This window comes from Anguilla rostrata, chromosome 12 (genome assembly GCF_018555375.3).
Source record: "Anguilla rostrata isolate EN2019 chromosome 12, ASM1855537v3, whole genome shotgun sequence".
Taxonomy (NCBI): Eukaryota; Metazoa; Chordata; class Actinopteri; order Anguilliformes; family Anguillidae; genus Anguilla; species Anguilla rostrata.
Window position 1 is genome coordinate 26,945,118 of NC_057944.1, and position 25,410 is coordinate 26,970,527.

Below are 25,410 nucleotides of genomic sequence, written 5' to 3' on the forward strand. Positions count from 1 at the left end.
CCTGCTCTATCGGTGCTGGCAAAGATTTTCCTATTTATTTGGGTGAGAGTGTGAGGCTCTGATGGTCATGAATACTGTAGATGCCCTTTGTCAAATGAGCATAAGCAGTACAGTTCATCCAGTACACTCACCAGTCTGTCTCTGAACAAAGCACAGTATTTAATTTGTATGGAAAAAACTGGCCAAGCCACATATGACTGAAATGAAACGCTGTATATGAATGGTCCTTTCAGTAGTTTGACAAAAATATGGAGGACATTGCAGTATGGGGAAAACTATGTACTGTAATCATTCTTCAAAAGACAGACACACATGCACGCAAGCATGCACGCACACACACACGCACGCACGCACGCACGCACGCACAAATGCACTGCATTGCTGTTGCTCCCATTGTTTCAGCAGAAGGCATGAAGACAGCAACCACAAGAGCTCACAATTATGGAAGATTGATTCCCTAGATGAAAACTCGTATTCCCATGGGCCCACAGGCTAACCCATCTCTTTCCATTGGAAATATTGTACAGTTTTTCCTTTTTTAATTAGAGCTCCAATTACAGAAGCCATCCTCATTCTGAATTCCTTGCATATCATACAAATTTGAAAGATGTAGGTTTTCCCATATTTTAATGAATAATACCAAGTAAAGACAGAAAAATTAATGATTAAGCAGTGGAAGGTTTTATGGTTGAAATTTCACTTGGGAAAACTGGTCCATATTAAAAGCGATTAGTGTAGGAGATCTCTTCACTGTTCATCTCCTTATCCCCTAATAGCACCTCTGTAATATTGCAGAAGAAATTGAAACGGAGAGAAAGAGATAGAGAGAAAGACAGAGAGAGATTCTACCCCAAAATTATCTAAATAATAAGATAAAATGACACTAAATGGGAACCCCAATTGAATTACCTTGGAAAAAATACACATATTTAACCAGCTAGGGAGCATCCCACAGGCCAGCATGATGGATTGTCTCAAAATGTGCGGTTATCTTCTAGGCTTTTCCTCTGCTTCCCCAGAAGATGGTGTTGGGAAAGACTGAGATTCCCAGGACAAGAAATAGCCTCTATCAGTGACACCCCACTCTTGAACTGGCCCCCCAGTGGTGGAATGAACTGCCCAAAATGGTCAGGACTGCAGAGGCATTGGCTATCTTCTGACACAGGCTGAAGACCCACCTCTATAGACTGGACCTTTGTTCCCTTCAATCCCCACCTTAGTGCCTTAGTGGTGATGCATCTTTACTCTCTGGTCTGGGAATGTTGTTAGCCAGCTCTGCCACTATTGCTCATTTTAATCAAGTAAACACACTTCTGTCCAGCCTATATTTTAACTTCCTCTAAGCAAGGCCATCTGCTAAATGAATGTAATGTCATTTAATTGTTTCTCAGAACCCGTTTGTGAATCACACCAGTCCTTTTCTGTTTTTAATATGCTATCACAAGCATGAGCCAAGTCTGCTTTGGACAGCAGTTCACAAATCCTCTTTGCCCATTCGGGGTGACATCCAACTGACTGGACCCACCCATATGCAGCTGCTCCCTTAAAAATGCAGGAAAAATGCATGCTTTTAAATGTTGGAAATTCAAGGTTATCTGTAGTCTAATAGAATGATGAAGGCTGATCCTAAACAGAACTGATTTACAGTCGATAACATCCTGCAAGCAAGAGTGTGTAGTGCACACATTTTTTGCGATGTCGGAATGAACCAGGGATAGGTAGTCCCGATCTTGATGAGAGATCAAGAGATGTTCAGAGATATTCCTGGCTTTTGCCTCTTAATTCAACACTATAATTACATAATTGTATTATTATTAGGCTTAATGAACACAGGCAACCTTGTGTTGGAGGTATACAACACTTCACCTTTAGGATGCTGAACATTCAGGTTAAAGCCTTTTAATAATCCATCAAGCTCTTACAATCAAGCTTGGATTGAACAAAAACAAGAATCATTACTGGCACCCCAGGGCCAGGGTCTTAGGCCATTCTGTAGACCTCATCCTCCTTCCTGTCCACCCCGATGATATATGCACATTATCTGAGCACCAATACAGTGCATAGAACAAGTTTTCAGAATTCACAAATTTACACTTAAACTGCAACCTCATGATTGATCTCAGCCCACTGCACAATGAGGTTAAACAAATTCAGAGTGAAAAGAACACTACGAAGGTGCTAGAGATACACTTCACAGAAAGTTACCTGAGGGGTGAATAGCAAATTGAAGGAGATGGGACAGATTGTTTTGGTCAGGAGCCTGTGATAAAATAAATAAATAAATAAATAAAAAACAACAAACAACAACAAAACTCTCTAAATAATGCACACAGAGACTGATAAAATCAGAGGGCTGGAAGGCTTATAACTGAAACACCATTACACAACATGCCAAATCTAAAATCTACCCGTACCTGTGAACAGTGCATTACCCAGGAGTACTCACTCCTTGAATGACAATAATGTTCCCATAAATGGACAATCTGACTATACAGCTAGAGTGCATTCAACTAAGCATGCTTTGTTTGTATATTCTTTCTAAAAAACCTGTAAAATGATTGCTTTAAAAAGGAAATAACCCAATGCGTGACCTTGAGACAAATTCACTTTCTACACTTTGTGTGGTTTTTGCAGCAATTCAGTTTTGACTAAAGTTAGCTTGGGAAACTGTGAAGAAAAACACTTGCATTTAATTGGGAGTTGTTAATGGGCAACCGCTAATTGTACGGAGACATGTGGGCTATTCTCGTTTTGTTATACATCAACTTAGTTACTGTAGCTGTTACAGAGAACATCAGGGACACAGCACGTCAGACCAAGTTTAAATAAAAACGTGGCAAACCCGCTTATAGTAGTGTGACATTACAAAATGTATTGTGTTACATCTATCTTACAATCAACTCTAATAGTGTTTATATAATAGTGTTAGTCTAACAGAGTTCAGCAAGGACAGTATTTACTTATTAGAGCTAAAGATTCTATAGCAGCGTTGATTTGACACTGAGAAATTTTCTGTGTAGATTTCTCCTTTACTTTGTCATTTGTTCATTAGTTAGCGATACTATTTCCCTTTGCACTTGTTAACATAATGTTCCCACCTGCAAAAAGAAACATAGCTCATCCATGAATGTATTTTTGCTAATGTAGGGGGGAATTATCTCTACTAATTATAGAATGGTGAGGAGAGATAATTAAAACATGTCCGTCTTAACAATCATCACACATAGGCACCAAGGAATGCAGAGGATATAAATATACATTATTTTTCAATGTGATATCACTGTTCCATCTTAGACCATCACAAGGAGAAAACATATTTGCTTTAAAATGAACAAAAAAACATTTTATTCATTTTTGGAGAGGTTTTGGATAGGTTTTTAGACCCTTAGATGTCTTAGACCCTGTACTGATGAAAAGAGTAGTTCCTATTTGAAAATTATGTTTTGGGAGTCAAAACAGCTGATTTGTAATGAAAAATATGATTATATTATGATTCACAGCAATGAACAATTTAGACATTTTGGATGGATTTGAAGAAACTAAGGGACGCCAGGGTACACTGCTTACTTTTTGCTTCATGGATGTTTGAGTTCAGTTTGCTTCAGTTTTGCATACCACCCTCAGATTTTGAAAATTTATAGTCAAAGAATTTATGATCCAGTTTTATATATGGAATCTCAGTATTTCATTTCAAACTAAAGGAGGAAAACCTCATTTTTCGCATTTTCACCAAGATAATTGCATTTGTGACACTTTATTTCTACCAAAATTATTAATAGGGGATGAATAATAATAAAGGTAATTTATGCAGCTTTCATACAAGTTTTTCAGAGCCAGAAGTGTTTTACAGAAAACAAAACAGGAACAAAGATGATATTGTAAAACATAAATAAATAAATAAATAAATAAAAACAGCTCCAAGAAAACACAATGAAGAAAAGTTAATAACAGCACAAAGCAACCCACATGAACTGAAATGAACTAAAAGCTAATGTAAAAGCCTGTTTTTAATTGATCTTTAAAACTCACGGCTGTTGGTGTCTCTTCGATCTGCAGAGGCAGTCTGTTCCAAAGACCAGAGCATTAAAGCAAAATGAAGCCTCACTTTCCCTTTTGTACTAAACTTCAGGTATGCCAACAAGTCAAACATCACCGGAGGGCACATTTGGACCGTTATTTTTTCCAAACGTTCAGGTATGTATTGTGGTGCAATCTCATTTTGGGCTTTAAAACAAGTGAAACAATTTTAAAATCAATTCTAAAGCAAACAGGCAGCCAGGGCACCGATGCAAGTAGTGGGGTAATATGAGATCTCTCCCTTGTTGTGGTCATTGTTAGATTCCCAGAGAAACAGCCTGACCTGCCTGACTTCTTCGGTTTCATTACCTTGTCAGCTCTAACTAGCATTCATTTTAGCAGACTGGAAACAGAAACTTGTTTTGTGGCATTAAGATTATATTGCTGTGCTTCTTGGGGAATTATGCCTCCAAACTTAAATCATTGCATTTTTGTTCTGAGAATCAACATGTCAAAAGTTTATTTTGCGATAGAATCGCAAAAAAAATCTCACTATGTCAGTTTTCTTTCCAAGTCTATAAGTACACGTCTATAACTTGATCCTTGTATTTCATTCAGTAAACTTTCTATTTCACCATTTTCTAAAAATAGTTAATGGAAAAAATCCACTGGAAAATGCATTTCTCCTTTGATGCCATGTCATCCTTCATTTGAAAGACTTTGTACACAGTAGCTGCCAATTTTTTGTTGCTCAGAATGTAATCTCCCACATTGCTCATGTTAAAACACCATGGTCATGGAAAGGAGTGGCACTTCAACATCTGTTGTACACATGGTGATGAGTCACTGACATATTGTATACAGTGATACAATTACTGATGGGTTGTATACTTAGTGATATGAATGACTGATGTGTTGTATACTCGGTGATACTAATCAATGATGTGTTGTGTTGTGTTGTATATTTGGGAATATGAATCCCTGATACTCAGCTACACAAATCACTGATATGTTGTATTTTTCTTGATAGAACGGCTTTTTCAAACATTACCTAAAGCTGAATACCTGCAAGTTCTCATCTCAGACCGTTTTTTTTTTTTGTTTTTTTTGTTTATGATGCAATTTTGTGAGTTTCACCAGAGCGCTGTGGAAGTTTACACTGATGGATAAATTTGCATCCTGCAAAGGTGCATGTCTTCTTCCTGTTTTTCATCATTTTCCTGCTCAATGGGAAGGAATGGATTTCTCTCTGCTGATTTTACAGTCATACCTCTTGTCCTGCAGGTTCCCTCTGTCTCGCAGAGAAGATGCCTGGTCTTGCTGGCTCTCAGGAGAAAACCAGCGATGTGGTTTATTATAACCATCAGCCCATGAGGACACATGCAGTGGCACATAGTCCAGCACTTGGAGTATTTGAGACGGATGTGAAAATGGCAAATGCTGTTTTACCATGGCAGCTTACACACAAGGCAGGATTATGCTATCATATACTTATTTCCACCAGTCCATTTAATTGCACGTGTTCTTGGTTGAACCAAGACAGGCAGATGAGGAAAAAAGGTATCTTCATGAAAGGACCCTGCTTGCATCTTCCTGTTGCATTCTATACAAACATTAATACTGCTAGTTTTATTTTGTTGGAATTATAACTTGCACAAGAACAAAAAACAGGCAAAATTCAACATGCATTTTCAATACGTACATATTAATGCTCCAGTAAGATGTTGTTTCTTTCTAATCATGATGCGGTTCAATTGCAATATCACATCAGATAAACCCTGAATCTAATTTCTGGAGTGTTCTGCATTGCTGAACCTTACAATTATTTGAGGTAAACGTGTTCAGGGTTGAACAGCTTCAGATGAGGTGTAGGAATGGTGTAGATTACCCCCAATTTCACTTATGAGGAGACATCAAGAGCTGCCTGAGGATTATGCTCTTAAATACAAAAGTAAAATGAACCTTGATGGTTAATGCCATGTCATATTTAGAATTATAATTAAGCTTTCACTCTAGTACGGTATTGGGGGAAACTGCTTTTAAAGTTGTAGCACTTTTCAACAAAAGGTTTGGCCAAACTCAAAAATTCAGGGGAAAACAAACAATCGAAACAGTGACCCCTTTTACACACTGCTGCGATATTCATTGCACTCGTAGAGTTGTGATTTTTCATTGAATCATTTTAATGCAGAGCAGGCTTGCTAGCCTCGTATCATGCAGTTCAGAGGGCATGGGGAGAAGAAAGGGACTCAGATGAGGTATTAGTGTAGTGTACCCCGCAGAGGGTGGTGTCACCCCCCAGGAGGTTCATTAAGACTGAGATTAGTTCCCTTCACCGGGACCTTTGTTATTTTGCTGTGCAAATTGCATCTCTTGTTGCACAGTGTGACTGGTGAGTTCAATCATTTGTTCAATCATTTGCCTTTTTACAATGATAGCTGGCATTTGCTTAGAATATTAAAGTAAGTCAGAGAAGACATGAATGCACGTGTGGTGTGTGTGTGTGTGTGTGTGTGTGTGTGGTGGTGGTGGTGGTGGTGGTGGTGGGGGGGGGGTCCATTCTCTGTGTTTTTTTATTCATCAGGCATGTCTCTGATCAAATAGTCAGCTTTATACAGCTTTACAGTATGTATAAAGCATGTAGGGCAACCTGCCCTTGATATCTGCTAAACCTGTTTTAATAACTGTGTATGTTTGACATGCCACAACACAAGCCACAATGGCCAAGTTTGTGAAGAATACTGCGTTACCGGTGACATTTCAGCGTTTATTTTTATCCACCTCATTGAGCATGTCATTACAGTGAACTATCTAATGCACAAACTGAGGATTTCAGACTATCCTAATTAGGTACTGGAATCCACACAGTATCCTCAAGGGTTCCACTGAAAGCAGAAGGGTTCTCCTCTAAGAGGGTTCCTCTGGGTTCCATGTGATTCCTGCAGACTTAGTCTGACTTTACCATTTTCAGCAGGCTTTCACTGCTGTGGTAACGCTTCAAATCAATCTTGAATTTGTTTCATTAAAAGATCAAACGCCTAACTTAAAATCGGTTCCTATAAAGCTCATTTGCATGCAGAGTGCAGTGTGCTGTGCTGCTGTAACGATAACTGTTGGAAAAGGTCAAGATTTTCAATATTAATTAAATTAAATTTTACTGTGATATACTACAGCAGCAGGGTATGACCTTCATCTTAATAATCTTAATAAAAAATAATAATAACATAATTGATTACCATTGTGGTGTAAAGTTTTAGAAATTACTAATTAAAATGAGCTTGAGTCTACTTAAATATGTGATGCACTTCATCTGTGTATTTAGGTTGATGTTTTAGACTGAATTAGGTTATGAATAGTTAAGGTAGGATTTGACCCACAGGCTGGTAGAAGATCTATTGAACTTTTTGAACACCTTCGACCTTAAATTCCTTTTTTGCTTGCTTTGATCTAATTGCTTAAATTGATTTTAAAGCTAAATACCAATTTCAATAAATAATGACGCAATATTACCAGCACAATGTAAGCATCTTTTTTTTTTTTACTTTTCCCACAAAAGTAAAACAAAAAGTATACTGTGTGTAATTTATGTAAGAATTATTATATTATTTGCAATAATCAGAAGACTACTCATTCAGATGAATTCTGTTACTTAAAAGATTCATTTAGTGTCTTTTAGTCAAGCACCATGCTAAACTTACTACATGTTGTTACTAATGTAAACAAAACACTGATGGCTGGCTAGCGCATTGCTTAACCTGTAATTATACACCCCAGGAAAGCCATTTGGCTAATGTCATGGTACAGTGCTTCACACAATATCCAGCTCCGTTCTTAGCCTGTATTCAATCAATGTGTCCTTCATTTTGATTTACAAGTAAAATTAAATTGTTCATTGTATCTGTCACAAACACCATTTGATGAGTTCATTTTGGTGAGAAAATAAGAAAATAAAAAAACGCATTTAATGTCTGCCCAAAGTGAAAGGCAAACATAAATTGAATCCAGGCGAATCCAAGCTTGGTTTTTCTGTGACGCGGCCCTTGGCTTTCTGGTCCCCATATTTCCCCAGGCGTCCTCAGATTTAAGTTAGAACTCTGAATCAACGTGAAAGTTTAAAAAATATTTGCCAATCTGTTTGGCTCCGTCTCTTGACTCTTAAACTCTTAAAAAATGTTCACGGATTAAGATCAAAGAGTCCTCTAAATCAAAGATGATTCCTAGCTAAGTGTGCCTATCAAGCTGAGTGTCTTGCAATCTACTGATGAGAGCACGGCTCTGTGAACCCCAAAGTGGACTGAGCTATCGGCTCTTATCAGTGACTTACTGATGTGCACCAATCAGATCTTTGTTTTGTTATGGAGAGCAACATCCTTTGATTAGTTTAAAGCAGTCGGTGATTGACAGTACAGGCTCGGGCCATTATAAGTTTCATTAAGTCTACCTTGCCATTTCTTCTGCAATCAGTCATTTTTGAAATTTAAAGTCAACCAGGCGAGGCAGTGGGCTTAAGATGAAGATTTCAAAACTTTATGGTGGCTCACAGTTCAGCAGGGTTAAGCAGTTATAAAAACATTGTAGCAGAGCTTTTAACTCAGGGAATGAAAATATGCAATGAAAACATTTATAGGCAGTCTTAATGTTTTTTTTTTCCTGAATGTGTATGAATGAGTTTTCTGATCGATAGTACTCATTAGAAAACCAACTGTGATAGGACAGCATTTAAAACTATTTCATTCACACTGGCAACATTTAATGCGTATCAGGGGGCATGTTTGGTGAGCAGACTGTATTATTAAAATACCGTACTGATTTCATATTCTTATTTGAAAAGACTATTAAAGACCCTCCTACTGCTTCACCAAGAACATACCTTCCACCAAGTTTGGTTTTCATTTCAACCCTTCCTCCTTCCACTGAGCGGTTGTGCTCCTAAGCAAAGCTCATCTCTGGAATCACCTCTGAGACGCACACGCTCTCCGCCAAAACCACTCCCAAGTCACACAGATCTGAGGAGGAGGCCACCTAATGTGCAGCTTGTGCAGGCAGACTGTGCGTGCTTGACTAGCCAGAAGGGGGTGCTGGTGTGCAGTGAAATGTGAAGGCCTTGGCAACTTGCCAACTACCCACCACCCTGCAGCATTGCCAGACACAGTGGGCCCTGGCAACATCTGGATTCGATACCAGACCATGGGGCTCATCCGCACTGCCCAATCAAATGACTGCTCCTGAAGGTCACATACCTAAGGACCAGGTAGTCCTCTGCTGCTTATGTACAGTCCCTAGACAGGACATTTAGCTTATCTAGATGTAGCCACTTGGGCTGCTATGGATTGCCTTACAATACTTTAAATAAGTAAAAATTGAGAGATGCACAGTAAAGTACACATTTATATTAGACTTCCTTGAAGAGAACTGGATTGAATTACTTAGGTTCTCAAGTATGTTAGTAATAGCTTGACTTTTCAAAGCACAAACAACTGTATCAGTAAAATATTTATTTTTTATAATAAATAATAATCTGTACAATTCTGTTACCATAGTACTGGTCATGGAAGGAAGAACAGATCTAAATGACAATGTTAAAAGATACAATACAAATGTATGCAGATCTACTGCTATACAGAGTAAAAATATTCATTTTAGTGCTAACTGAGTTACATTCTACAAGCAAACCACAACTATGCACAACTAATAGCGTGTGTATGTGTGTGTGTGGGTGGGTGATAAATCCAGACAAAGAATTCATGCATTTCTAATCCAAAAATAATTTAAGGTAATGATTAGCATATATGTTGGTCCAATATCTAATTGTTCTTTACCAAGATGCCCTGTGTGGTTTATGTATAAACAAGAATAAGTGAATTCACATTTGTAAATCAAATCATTTATAAATTTATAAATTGAAACTGATGAGATTTTAGAATGCAAGGACTGTTGAAAACTCAGTGTTGCTACGTGTTACAGCTTTAATATGAAATACAATGAACTACCATTTTCTACAACGGTTGGGAGAGGTGATAATAGGGCATCCTGTGAAAGCAGAAACGAAACAATGCAAAAGCAAGTCCTGGCAACACATAGCAAGGACACAGCTGGCTGAATTTAGCCAAATATTAGCATTCTAATGTCGTGCATCAGTTTCACCTTAGTCTCCCTGTCCCGCGGTGTGAAAGATGCATTATTTATTTATATGTGAGGTTGAGTGTGATCAGAACGCTGCACATAAAAGATATGTCACTGTCTCAGCCTTGCCCCGGACAATGGAAAGTTCATGAGTCTCTACGCAGCTAAACATCTACAAGTAGATGGCCAGATCGTTATCATAACAGCATCGGTCAAGAAATAAACCATAATTTCCTGACTAACAGCTCATTATTACTAGTTTTCCTCATTCATCCCAACAGGATAATAGGCTTTTCACAGATGTTGATAATGCAGTCATATGGCTCATTTAGAAAAGTAATATGCATCACGCTGTGTTTGAACATAACCTTGTGCTCTTTCAGGCTAAATGAAAAGCCCACCAATTACTTTGGCTGCATATGAGAGATAGCGGTGCGCTTTGGCAGCCGAAGGCTTTGATCAAATGTAAGATGAAGATGGTGTAGCGGTGTTGTGCTAAGTGTTTCTCGGGGTGAATCCTCCCTCTCACTGAATCATAAAACGCCATCGCAACATGAAATGGTGTCCCTGGCCGAACCGCAGCAGTGCCACATCAGCGTGTGGTTACAGAGCTTGTTACTTTGAAGGTTTCCTTCCTTTTAAGACTTCAAAGCTCCTTGAGTATAGTGGGAAGTAATGCTTGAGAGAGGCAAAGATTCCGCTGCTCATACCATTTCCTGTGATGTACCTGAAACTCTTGAGATCCTGGCAAAATGGAACTGGACACGAGCACGTCCATGAATGTGCTCATATTCATTAAAAGGAACTTTGTTCAGTTAAACTCTTCCTGTGTTTTTTTACTTCTGAATCTGAAGTGCATTAAAAAGGCCAGGATTTAGGATTCGGAAATGGAACATATAATGAGACTTTATCCATAGGAGAGAAACATTCTGGGACACTGACATTACAAAAATAAAGAAAAAGAAAAAAACTTGAAATGCAATTTCTCAGAAAAAAAGATCTAATGGGAGTGCAGCATTAAACTTAATATAAAATATTCCAGTGGGAGCACACAGACTTACAAAGCCTGGCTTCTCAAAATCACATCAAAGTTTGCAGACCTGTAGACTGCTTATCAATGTTTCTTATTGTTCTGGCAGAAGGAAAGTTCACTTTCATTTCAGAACACCAAACTGAGTTTAGAATCAAGGGACTGTTTCTTCAGATTTCAGTAAGGAATTCAGACCAGGTGCTCAGAGCTTGGTGGTTGCAACACTGCACAATGTTATGTAATAATTTCAAAAAAGGAAAATAAATGATAATGACTCTCCACTGATAATAACAACAAATTCTATTTGCATTTATAATTAATTTAGAATCTTGAGCAAACAGTTGATTTATAATCATCGTGGTAATGCTGCCACACATATTAGCAGCCGGGTTTCTGGAATTTGGAAGGTAAGGGAGTTATGCAATAATTAAAATGCATAAGCATGGCTTAAATCTATTACTCAGATTTAAGGAAGACATGCTCTGGTTAGGCTGGATATTAGGGTGAGTGGCGAGGGAAGCTCTGTAGACCAGGTCAAATGAGAGAACCTTGGGTCTGAATGCCGAAGATTTCACATTCAGAATTTGCACACCAGTAGTTACAACAGTACACTCAACTATTGGTGAGGGGATGAGTTTCCCAAATAAATTGACAAAACCGGAAGACTGCCTTAATTCCGTCAGATGAAAGATTGCAGAATACTCCACAACCTGGGGTTGTGGAGTATTCTGCAAAAAACTTAACTACTTACCATGCTTGCTCAAGAACATGTGATTTGTTTCATGGTGACCAGTGATTAAGATACACAGATGTGAAGAATGTGAAGATAAACAGTAAGATTACAGGTAAAGGGTAGAAGAGGAAGAATACATGAACATAAAGCCCATTTGACCCGGCCATTCAAGCACATAAAGCCACTGCTGGATGGTCATAACATGTCCCTTAGTTCAGAAAACATCTCCCCATCACACTAGACCCAAGAAACCTTCTCAGACCAGCTCGAAATTTCCTCTCCTGGCACATTTTATATATATTTTTGAGTCATTTCCATGAATGTTGCCATGATTCCTGGAACATTATGGAGGTTTCCCCTGGTTTGGACACTTTAGGAACAAACTCTCAGCGAATAGGCCAAGCATTATAGGAGTGACATATTTTTCTAAGCCTCAAATGAAGGTAGGCATTAAGAGGAAAAATCGCTCTACTCGAGTAGAACTGCACTTGTGTTGTACACAGACTGTATTTCTCTGGTTCTTGTAGTCTTGTTTTTGAGAAGCACAGTGCAGAGGTGTGCATGAGTCATATTTATGTGCATTTCCAAAAATCCAATAGCCTTCTTTTCTAAAGAAATGGATCATAAGCGAGTACCCCAGAAACCCATTAGAGAAACATACCCCGCGCACATAGCCTGTTAGAAAAACAAGATCTGCCCACATACTCCATTACAGAAACAAAGCCTGCCCACACATTCCATTACAGAAACAAGGCCCACCCACAACCTACCCCATCAGGGAAAAAAGGCCCACCCATAAACTCCATTATAGAAACAAAGCCCACCCAAATACCAAATTTGAGAACCAAGTCCCACCCACATTACTCAATAGAGAAACAAGGGTTGCCTACAAACCCCATTAAAGAAACACAACATACCCATACATGTACCTAGTTAGGATAGTTAGGATAATACGATTATGTTAGTTTATTTGGCAGGATTGTTGTTGTTGTTGTTTTTGTCTGATTAGGCAAATGTAATTCCAGTACTAGTTTGTACTTGGTAGGATTGTTTGCTGAACAGGTTACTCTACAGGGTTGGAGTCCTGATCGTGGTCACTTCTGGCACTACGATCCCTACTTCACTCTAGTGTGTTTCTTTTGCACCTCTACACCGTGAACCAATGCACTTGTTGTACGTCGCTCTGGATAAGAGCGTCTGCTAAATGCCTGTAATGTAATGTAATGTAATACACACAATTAGGGAAAAAAAACTCCTCCCACATATACAGTACACCCCATTAAAGAAACATGGTCCACTCACAAATGCCCTGCTCACAAACCTCATTAGAGAAATAGGCTTGTCCACGTACCCCATTAGGAAAACAAGACTTGCCCACATATATACCCTGTTAGAGAAACAGGGACCATGTCTGAATTAGCACACTTGCCTGCTATTGTGTAAATAAGTTGTATACAACTTGTATAGTGAATAGTAGAAAAGGACACATTTATTCAGGGGAAATTTGAAATAGGTATGCCACAATATCACATTTTATTAAAACGATTATCATGGCACAAAATATCATGATAATATTATCAAAATATCTATGGCATGGTATATTGCAATCTTTAAAAAAAGAATGCTATCACTCAAAATTCTTAATTAATCAGATGCATTTATCTGAGCTTTTGTGTTTGTGCGTGGGAGAGTTACATTGATGATAGCAGTATTTGAAGATGTATACTATCAAGACTGAAGTATCAAAACCTGTGAAATATGTCATGAAGCATTTGGGGTACACACAATGTACATAAAATACTTAAAAAAACAAAATAATAAAAAGATAAAGCTTGACTTGCTATAAGTCTAATAGCTTGGAGATGTGAAATTCAAAAAGGGTTTCTAAAAGATCACAACATTTTTCATTGAAAATTCCATTTTAATTTAATTTAATTTTTTTTTTCTTTGGCCAAGTTATTGAAGAACTGGACAAAAGTGAATTTTCAATGTGAAAAGTGGTATTTACTTTTATTTAAGTTTTAATTTCAATATCCATTAGGTTATACATATATGGTATTTTATAAGCAAACTCTGAGCCGTTGTGAAAATGGCAGATACTACTTTCAAAAGTATAATTTTTCTTGCACCTGATTTAATCCGAAACATGCCCCATTTGTGAATCCATACTTACTTTACTTGACCATACCCCACCTTAGAACAAAATGAAACAATTTTTGGGGGAAGAATAATGTATGAGAATTTGGAAATAAGCCTTTGAAATGGTATATACTGTAAATCTGTGCTGAGCTACAGTAAGCAATATATTTAACCATAAATACAGCATATACCCCACGACCAACATAAACCACCACAATCATCCTTTGCCTACTTCTTGAACAATAATGTGAGAAAAAAAAAAAAAGATTTAATTTTGTTATACTTGGGGGAGGGGTACCCGATTACTGTTCAGCTTTGGCCAAAAGCGGGTACAAAAGAAAATGGCTTTAAGTGCAATTAGTTCAATGGCCTTGGGTTTAAAGCAAAAAGTCCCATCAAATTTGTCCTGCTACTCAATTGACTTGTAAGGACAGTGGAGGATTGAGTTCAAAATGGTGTCAGAGTATATGAATATAATATATATATAAACACAGCTATCTTGGATTACAAAATATTTAAGGGAAAAAGAACCAGAGATCCAAGAACATTTAGCAAAACAAGCAACTAAAAAACCCTAGTAGATATTGTGTTTTCAAGGAAATAAATTTTCCCCTGCAATATACTGCAGCCGGATTATTAACATGACATTACGATTTTAAATACTAAAAAACTATGTTATCGTCAAAACTGGTGTATCGCGACAGCCCTAATATGAAAGAGAGCTTGAAAATGCACAGCCTGTGATCCCTGTGTTCAGCTTCATAAAAATCCTCTAAAGCAAGGGTTACAGACTCCAGTCCTAAAGGGTCACATAATCTGCTGGTTTTTGGCACGAGAACGTTTAATTTCAGTCAGTGATTGGCTGAACAGTGTAAAAGCCTAGTCACAAAGGCCTAAATTGGTGACTGATTGAAAGTAAACCACTTAAACCTGCAGATTTTGCAGTGCTCCTGGACCTGAGAGTGACTCCCCTGCTCTGAAGTATGCAGCAGCTCTCAATGATGCTGATGCAGGCTTCCAAATGTGACAGGCAGAAAATTGCACCATCTCTCAAAACTCCAATAATCTAGGTGTGAATAAATTCACACCAATGTTTGATTTGAAAGTTAGAATCAATTTGAACCATTGGTTTTAATTCATATGAGTGCAATTTGATTAAAAAGAAAAGCTTGGACTGTCTTCTACCTATATACCCCCCCCTTTCTCTCTCCAATTTTGCAATGCCTAGTTGTATACAGTATATATTGCAGTCTTTGTCTCGACTTCTGCTATTAATTCAGGGGAGAGAGGACCAGGATGTGCTCTCAGTGGGGTGCAAATCCATTATTAAGCATGATACCTGCTCTGAAACTGTTCCTGGTCCCCACCTGCTCCTAGATGCAATGTGAGGGAAGAAGTTGGGAGCAAGAGACACTGTCCTACTGTCTCCCAAACACAGATAAACCCTCACAGATCATAATCACTCGAGTGGAAACGTTCTGGCTTTGGAAAGAGCAGCACCAGCCTAGACAAAATGCTTGCAAACTGCACAGCACCAACATTTACTTCCTGAGGCAGCCTAACTAGCAACACAACAGGCTATCTATCCATTTGTATATAGTCTTCATTTGTCTCTGTACTTTTTGGACATATACAGCACTAAAATAAAAATATAATGTGAAAATACTGTTAATAAAAGCTGAGAATGTACACTTTAACCACATGTGAATTGTTGTATTACATATCTAAAATCATTGAGTACAGAGCCAAATCAAGAAAAAATATGTCTTTGCCTAATCAGTGCCTGACCTTACTAATGCTCTTCTAGCTGAATTAAGGCAAATCCCTGCAGCAATGCTTCAACTTTGGATAACTTTGGATGACAGGTGTCCACATACTCTTGGCCATGTAGAGTATATATAGGGAAGTCAGACCCTGTTAAATTCTCCAATGGCATGATGGCATAAACACACTTTACAGTTAGGCAGGTGGGTGCACCTAAGAGTCCAATATCGATTCATATTACACACCCAGCTGGGCCTTTTTGGTGATGCAGATTTTCACATTTGAGCTATGAGACTGAAAACACTCTGCACATTTCTGAAAGCAGTGGTGAAGAGATATCCCAGCAGGCAATGCTTCTGTGAATAAAGTATCCCTGCTCTGCACAGTGACATAAAAGGCGGTCCTACTCCAAAGCCACAGCCTAGAACAACATAGACTGGAGGTGTTCAAGTGACCAAAACCAATGAAACCTATGACACTGAGACTTCTGCATACTGCAGAATGATGTCCAGTACAAAAACAGGTACATACAGAAACATCATAAAACAGCCCATAAAGCAACAAAATGCCATCATAAAATAGCCCATTAAAGCACTTTCATATTGCTTTCAAGTGTGACGTGGCACCTGGTGAAAACAGGCACAGCATGTTACTCACTATAAGCACAGAGTATTTTACCCCATTTCACCCCTTTTATTTGGTCACTCACAGTTGCTTGTACCTTTACAATATATCCACGGTTTTCACCTCACTGGGTCCAGCATACCCATGTGCCGGTATGTTCCAGCCATTAGAAAAACATAATATAATTCTCATTTGATAAAGGAATGAAGTATTTTTAAAACTTATTAAGGTTGCAGAAAAATGAAATTAAATAACAATTTACAAGGAAAATGTAACAAAACAGAACCAGTGTGGACTATAACTGTACATTTTTTAGTTAAATTGGACAAATAATGCCCTGAGATAAGAAAAGAGGGACAGAGATTATTGTGCAGTAGTACACCTTTCATTACTCATAACAAAACCTCTGGTCAATAAAAAAAAATCAAAGATGGTAATCATTACCATAAATGAAAGATTCAGGCAAACTCTGAATGAAAATTATTGGCTTGTGCCTTTGTGGAGATTTCCCCAAATATACAGGATGAACCAGTGACCCAATGGGATTCAAAATAAACTACATTCAACTCGGCAAGTTTCTCCAGTAATGTGTATCTAAAACATGTTTTTTTTTCAGACTAATTTTGTATTGAAATGCCTTGAATTGAGATGCATCATGGCAAATTTGAGCTATATCTGACTCATCACATTGTTCCTGAAGAAAGGCTATTATATGGCATGGTTATGAGGCACGAGAATCTCAACCCTCAAATGAAGAATGGCAGTGAAACTCTGCAGCTCTCCAGTAAGAATATGTTTGCAGTAGTGCAGAGGCTCAATGTATGCAGTATGAATTCATTACTGCCACACTGCAGCTCTACAGTAAGCATACAGTATGTCTGCAGTAGTGCAGAGGCTCTATGTGTGCAGTATGAATGCATTACTGCCACTCTGCAACTCTACCTTAGGCTCATGTTTGCAGTAGTGCAGGTGCTCAATGTATGCAGTATGAATGCATTACTGCCACTCTGCAGCTCTATAGTAAGCATACATTTGCAGTAGTGCAGGGGCTCTATATATGCAGTATGCATGCATTATCGCCACTCTGCAGCTCTACCTCAGGCTCATGTTTTCAGTAGTGCAGGGGAACTTGCTGGCGGCATTACCGCATTACCACCACTCCGCAGCACTTGTGGTTTGTTGCACAGTCAGCAGCCACCATCCTACGCAACAAATACAGTCCAGCAGCCTGACAATTTTTCTGTATTAAAGAGCCCGATATCCTTTCCAGATTTGATTCATGCGTTCACCTAGTGCAATAAATCTTTCCTCCCCTCCTTTCCCTCTATTCATTCTGGCATGCACAGAGCAGGCAGTGCCTTCTTAGGAAGACAGCCCATCAGGAGACTCTTGTGATACAGTTTTGTGTATAAAAGAGGGGTCGGCCAGCCTGGTCCCTAAAAGCTGTCTTTTCCTTGTTACTCAGGCTCTGAGTCTTTCCCTTGTTATTCAGCACTCAAATGCCCATGAGAAAAGTATGACTACATGGTTAACTCACTGCACTAGGATTCTCTGGTCTAATATTTTTCATCAGGAGCTAATGGCAATTGCATTATTTTACACAGAGAAATTCTCAGTAATATTCACAATTTGCAACAATACGGTAATTCTCTAGAAGGAACCGAGGAAACCACGAGTTAGTGACACATGTGCAAAAAAAAAAAAAAAAAAAAACAGCTGCATGGATGTACTGTAGTGATCTGTTTTACTCTCCAATAAAAAGAAGTGTGAGAAATTTAATTATAGGGCTACACGATATGGACATTCTGGAGCCGATGTCAATAATAGGTATTAGTCTGGCCATTTTGGCCAATACCAATGCATCCCTAGTAAAAAAAAAATGCAGCACAAATTCAAACTGCATCCAAGTTTCCACATTCATGGAACAAGTAGATGTGCACAGAGCTCATTATAAATACAACGAATTTTATTTGAGTAACTATTTCTTCATTGTTAAGCAGACAGCATGAATCATGCAACTAGTGGGTCTCTGTACGGCTTTGCTTGTCAATTTACCTGATAAAATTGATGAATGAAAATTAAATAAAAAAAATAGGTTCAGATGACTATGATTGGGCTGCATTTTGAGCAAAAAATTTTAATTTAATTTACAGAATCAGCAGCACATGAAATATATCACCTCATCACATCTGCCTTAATCTCAGCATTGGCCTCATATAAGATGTTATCTTCCTATATTTGGTTTGGAAAAAGGTTCAGAATATCAGACTCTTTTTTCAAATACAAGTATAAAGAAGAGTATCACCATGCAAAGCGACAACAGTAACAACAGTCACAAACGGTGCAGAGGCTATACAGCCTTTAGCTGTCCCACTGGAAGGTCAGATCAGCAGTTTGACTCTGAATCAGGAGAAACTGCAGGCTGCCACACATCTGGAGCCACAGCCATGTTCATCACTGGAGGAGTCCTCTAAGCCCTATCATAAGCTCTCCAGGAGGACATCTGGGACTGAGAACTGTGATCATACCAGCGAGGCTGGTGGAGGAAATGACAGTGGCTGAACACTGATCACGCTCTCTTCTTCACCTGCAGTAAAGTGTGAGGGGAGGCTAGTTCCTGACCATACTGACAGTCTCTTTAAGGGGGAGTGGGGGGTGGCTGTTCCATCTGTCGAAAAAGCAGCTACAAGGTTTCATAAATACGAAATACTGATCCTGTGCCCTAATGAGCATTAGCTACCCTCAGAAAAAAAACACCTACCAGTGCTCTGCTATAAAAACTAGCTGTGAAAAACCAGAACACCACTAGCACCAGCATAGTGCTGGGACTGATATTCAGATCCATCAAATTTCTTTGTAGTGAAAGATGACCTCTCAGAGGCCACAGTCATCACAGTGAAGTGCCTCGGCAGCTTATTTTACAGAGAACATAGTCGTTGCCTCAAGCTTGGGATAGACCTTACCATAGAGAAAACTGAATGTCCAGTACTATTTAGAACAAAATATCAAAGTTGACTTTAATTGTGACTTTAATTGTTACTTTAATATTTGGTTTTATGGGGAACTGGCGGGTTTAGTGTTGTCAATTGATATCAAGAAAGAGATATCGATAAAAAAAAGATATCTCGTTTCTGTTTCGTCCACCCAGTGTAGCGATTATTCTCTCTACACTCAACCCAAAAATCATTCTGCATTCTGTGTATAGAGGTATGTGCATGGGCTTATATTTGTGTTTATTGTTGTGAAGGAGCATCACCAACCATGCTTGTGCAAAGGTAATACTGTATAAATCTGTGTTTTCAGTAGTTACGCAATCATGATTTGCTTGTGTGTTCATGTGAGGTATTGATGTAATATGAAACTGAACAGTTTGATGTTCCTTCCTGCAAAACAAACGAATACTGCAAGAAATATAAAATATTAGTGAGGTCAAGACTTTGCCATTCTGACGGCAGAACCACTTGTTCAAAACATCTTCTCCCACCTATGAGGGAGGCTGAGATGCATGTATGGAGAAGAATAGCATCATTTGTGTTAGGGAGTAAAAGGTTCTGTATGCATTGAAGGAAAAAGCCGTTCAGATGTCCGATAAGGCCCTGCCATATTACCTTTCTCCTGGAACGATCTATTGTCTTTGACAACTTCTTGCAAGTGCATTCAAGCATAAAAACCATGAACGTTCCCTTTTAAATTAAAAACATATCTCACATTTGCATTTGGTGCACGCTAAAAGAGCTTCGAGAGATTAATTAAAATTTAGACGAAAGCCGGCTTCTTCTTGGGTTTAACGAGTCAGTATCTCATATCTTTCCCATCATATTTTCTATTCTTCCTTATTTTCCCTCAAGTAAGCAGTTTCAACTATATATAAAACTGTGTTTGTTCCTGGGGAAAAAAAGGTTTTCTTGTGCAAATGTGTGAAAATGAAAGGTTACTGTAGAACAACAAGCTAAATAGAGAAGACGGAGATGACAGTAATCAGATCTCTTCCTCTTCTGGAAAGTTCGGCACAAGCTGAGTAGTTAAAAACCCTTCATTCTGAAATACTTACGGTCTGCTTTGTTGAATAAAACATAAAATACTCACATAGCACAGTTTAATCCTCACCTGGACAACATCCCTGTTTCAGGAACCACGAAGAAGAAATCTTCATTACGCATGCATCATCCATGTGCACCACATTTCTACATAATAAATCATTCATAAACTTCTCTGAAGCATGACAGGATGACAACAGCCAAACATTTACATAGTGCATTGCATGCAGAGGAGCTTTGCACATTAACACATGGCATATAACTTCCATTTATCGCAATGCAAATGCCTGCTTACAACTGCTTTAAAAAGCGTTAATAATATGTCCATAATGGCATATGCTTGTACTTTTGTTTTATTAAATTCTGCAGCGTGACTACTCTAAAAAGTGTTGTCTTTGATTTTTTTAACTTAAAAATATAAAATAAAATAAAAATTTTCATTGAATTGAAATAGTTCATAAATGTCACTGTAGATCTGGATACACTCATCACCTCAGAATGCATGCCTGATACAATCTTAGACCGGTGAATGCTTAATTTTAACCAGTAGGGACTTCATAATCCATTAATGATAAAAAAAACCCCAATTGGAGAAATAGTAGTAATCTTCAAAGCTAAGTTAGTGAACATCACCAACAACTGGTTCTTATGGCTTTGAACTTAGGACATTTATTTGAAAGCCAGCAGCACCTATGCGTGGAGATCCATCAACACATCCTGCAGTCTCAAACCGAACATGACCCAGAAATCCACGGCTCAGAATGATAGGGCACGTGGAACTCTGCCAGTGCTACAGAGAAAGTAACGCCCCCAGAAGCAGGGAGGGGGCACAAGGGTGAAGGCAAAGAGACACACAGGCACCGCAGGGCCTTTGCACCCAGGATAACCTTAATGAATAACAGGCCGGTTTCTCCCAAAAGCTTTGACATGGTTATCCATCCCCAGCAGTAACCTTATAGCTTCATTTAAGAAGTTCCCTTTTTATATTATTTGGTTTGCTGAGCAACACTCACCTCTAAATGGCATTATAAGACTCTGAGATAACACGAGGCATTATTTATGTGGAAATAACCGATACATTTTATGGCGAAACTATGAATCGAACAGATGGTTGAATGTCAGTGGCTGTTTGGATGTTTTCCCGTTTCCTGCAGGATCAGCCTTAGTGGAAACTTCTGGAAGCAAACATAAAGCTAATGGAAGTGTTAACCGAGAGCCAGTGCGGAGGAAGCTATCTGTGTTCACAATATGCCTTTTTTCCAGCAAGATTTGTTTTTAATCACAGGCACAGCTTAAGGTTATTCTAATCAAAGTCAAGCAAGTGGGAAGCAGACAGCTCATATCCTCGTATGGCATTAACAAAGCCTGGAAGTGACACGGTTCCTGGTCTGGTAAAAGCCAAAGATAGGCAAAAACGTACTTTCTTAGCCTTTGAAGCTAAAGTATCCTAATGTATCATCTCAGTCTTTCAGTGTTCAAAGACAGAATGACTTCTATAAGAAAATGATTACGGACATGGCTTGTAACTCAGTGGCTATGGACTTGATTTAACAGCGCTGAAAGCACAAATAAACAAACAGAGGTTTCACATTATTTCAATATACCCATCAAAACCGAATGCGTACCTAAAAGAATCACAGTAAAGGACAAACACTGAGAAAGAATTTTCACAATTGCTTTCAAAAAAAAGGGAGACTTGAGTAGACACCATTTAATTTTTGTCCATTTCAATTTAAACAGAAAATTTTGTTTTCATGGATATGAATAATAGAGACAAACATGCTTTGAATTCAAGATCATGCCCTCTTTCTCCTGTGTCATTGCTTACTAAAAATAAGGATGAGAGTATGCCATGAGTGAGGTTCATTGCTCTTCCTTTAGTCTTACTGTTGAGCTGAGTCAGTTGGCTTGATCCCTTTCAAATGCCAAACCAAGATGACACACGCCAGCATCAACCCTCTCAATGCGGCAAGGACATGCAGAGCTGGCAGATGTTATTTTCATGATATCTACAGTTCTTCTGGAAGACTCCGGAGCTGTTTATCATCTCTCAGATGTTAACCCGCGGAGCTGTGGAAGAAAGCTCTGTGGAGCTGCCAAATTCCCGTCATTGAGATATCAAGGTTTAGGATGCGATTGTGTATAAGGAACATTTTAAAGTGCTTCTCAGCCAAATCAAGAGAGGGTGACATACTTTATGTGCATGCTCACTTTTTATCCAATTATGATCCATGTTTGAAATTGCTTGTTTTTATATGAACCATTTAACAGTTAGCGTAAACACACAAGTAAACACTGTTAAAGTTGAATCAGCACTGAACAATTGATATGCACTGTGTGCTTATTTATGTTAAGGACCTATTACTGCCAATTTCTGAGAATGGTCTTGTGATTTTCAGAAACTATTTCCAGTCATCTGTTGATCTTTATTGACATGAAATTTCCAACATCATTAAGCTTGGACAAAACTGAGAAATCCCGATGACAGGGTGAAGATATGAATTATAAAATTTTCAAAGCCAAATGTTAGACTAAAACCAAACAAAAGATTCTCAATAATATTTCTGAGTGCAGCAAAGGAACTACTATTTGTACATTTTTTTAAATACTGAAAATATGATGAAAAGTGCTTATCTACAGTACATCTTCTATATGTCTCTAACATGTTTTAACAAAACCCAATAAAATCAATTTTGGATATAAATGATCTTAATGGATTTCAGCCAACTTCAAACAATTAACTGAAATGATAAATGATTCTGTGTTAAATGTTTCATAATTCATTGACAGTTCACCTGTGTAGGGTCTGTGCGTCCATTTCAAACCAACCGGACAGACTCACTCAACATCCACGCGAACATGGTCAGAAAAACTGAAGATCAAATGGTGACTGGGTACAGTATACCACTTCCTGTACCCAGGCTACTATAAATCTGCTTTCCTCAACATTATTCTCTCCCTTCACTATTCACTAGGCTGCCTTCCGAAGAAAGAGAGAACAAAGGTCACAAACACAAAGGAACACATGGAGAGACCCCACGACCAGTGGTTTCTAACGGAGAGTAAACGTGACATTCTGGCATGTCTGCTAATGAAACTGCATCCATTGCTATCATTCTGCAACATAGCAACAAGCAAACCTGAAATAGTCTATGTACCTTCCTGTGACAGAGAACCCACACAGTTTCCAGGAATGACTCCCCGGAAGGACGGAAAAACCCTTTCGTCCGATCAGCTAGGAAAACCACAATGTAGACGGGCTTCTAAGACAGCCCAAACCTGGAACGCTGACCAACCCAGGGGTTCCAGACGGTGAACAAGCCATCTATTTTAATATTTAATATTGAAATTCATAATCATGATTTGACAGTTAACTTTATGTGACTGAGTAATTATGAGACTGATTATATTTTTGTACCCTTTGGTCACAGTATGAGGTTTTATTTATGAGCCTTCTTTTCACTGTGGGAGTGTGGGAGTATTAGTGTATTACCAGTATAGTTGATGACCCCCTTGTAAGGCTATAGAAATCTACATTCTTATGTCCTACATTCCTTGGTTCCTACATGTTGGGATTGTTGAGGTGGACATCAACTATCTATCCTCAATATTCCATAAGTATAAGTAGTAGAAGTATTTCCCCTACACCTGACTACACTAGACTCTGTTGTGGTGTCCCAGAACTAGGCTCGATACGTAGGCCCGAATGTTCCCATTTTTACAAGTGCAGAGGCCATTTTCTCTGCAACACCACTGACATGCAGTGATACGCACCAGAGAAGGAAAATAAAGTGCCGTCATTAGTCAGGCAGGGAAGCGCTAGATATTTCTCCTTCCCAATTATACCCCGTCTGGTCTGGAGCATTCAGAATGTTCATTACAGAACATGAAGCAAACCACGGCATTTTAATTTTCTTCCTGTTTCTAATTACAAGTGATGCTTTAAACAATAAAGTTCAGAGTGAAACCATCATTAATTCTACTAAAAAGGAGAATCCCAGCAGTATAAATTCCTCATACATTTAAAATAAACAGACAAACAATTTCCTCACAAGCTTGAACAATTGAACCGACCTACTGTCACGTAGCGCAGAGCTGGCCGTATCACCCTTCAGCACCCTTTCCTCTCTAGACTTTAAACACGTTTGCACAAGTGAAACTAATATGTTTTTGTATCATTCCGAGCAGACAGTCCTGCGTGGCTTCTCTGTTGTGTTGTCACAGTCTGAGTCTGAAAATGATGCAAATGTGAACTGGCAGTACGACCATTTTCTCATTGATCCACAAATTTTTTGGGGTGAGTCACTCAGTGGTCCAGGGTCATGTCCTTCCTGCTGTTCCCTTCCAGCCTGTATTTATTTATGTAACAGTAAATGATCATTAAAGCTCTGCTAATATTGAGGTTTCCTGCCAATACCTGAGCACCATGCCAGTGCTTGAATTTAAAACGGGACGTTGAGTGATTGGTCACACATCAGACAGCTTTTGTCACGTCATAGCTTTAATTAAAGAGACGGCATCACTGCTCAATACTGAATGATTGATTTATAATTAATGTGAGGCTTGAAAGATAATAATAATAATAATAATAATAATAATAATAATATTTACTGCAAAGTTAATTTCTTACAAAGGCCTTCAAACAATAACAGTAAATCAATTATTAAATTAAATGATCAGCATATATGTGCAGTTAAAGGGAACAGGACAAGATACTGAGATAGTCTTGTAAAATTTGAATTGGTAGGTTAAAATATGTGTATTAGTACCTATTAGTAACTTCACATAATCATAAGTGAAGGCAGTGCATGTTGTAGGACGAGAGAGGATGAACGGATAGAACAGAGAGACGGAGGGGGTTTGGGATGGTAGAAAATAAAAGTATGGAGCAGAGTGAAAGAGGAGGGGTTAGGTTGGTATGAAATAAAATAATTGAGCAGAGG

At 38.4% G+C, this 25,410-nt stretch overlaps 1 protein-coding gene across 5 annotated transcripts in view; it reads right to left on the bottom strand.

Annotated features, from left to right (window-relative positions):
- lsamp (limbic system associated membrane protein) overlaps positions 1–25,410 on the bottom strand; it is an 878,287-nt gene that overhangs the window by 300,646 nt on the left and 552,231 nt on the right. Inside the window, exon 1 of one of the 5 annotated variants that reach the window (XM_064303050.1) lies at positions 4,030–4,209. The exons of 3 other annotated variants lie outside the window; for them this stretch is intronic. In XM_064303050.1, coding sequence (XP_064159120.1) covers positions 4,030–4,165 — 136 coding nt within the window. In that variant the 5' untranslated portion in view covers positions 4,166–4,209. Of the gene's footprint in view, positions 1–4,029; positions 4,210–25,410 lie in introns of those variants that run through there. One more of the 5 variants, XM_064303051.1, reaches the window with a different exon arrangement.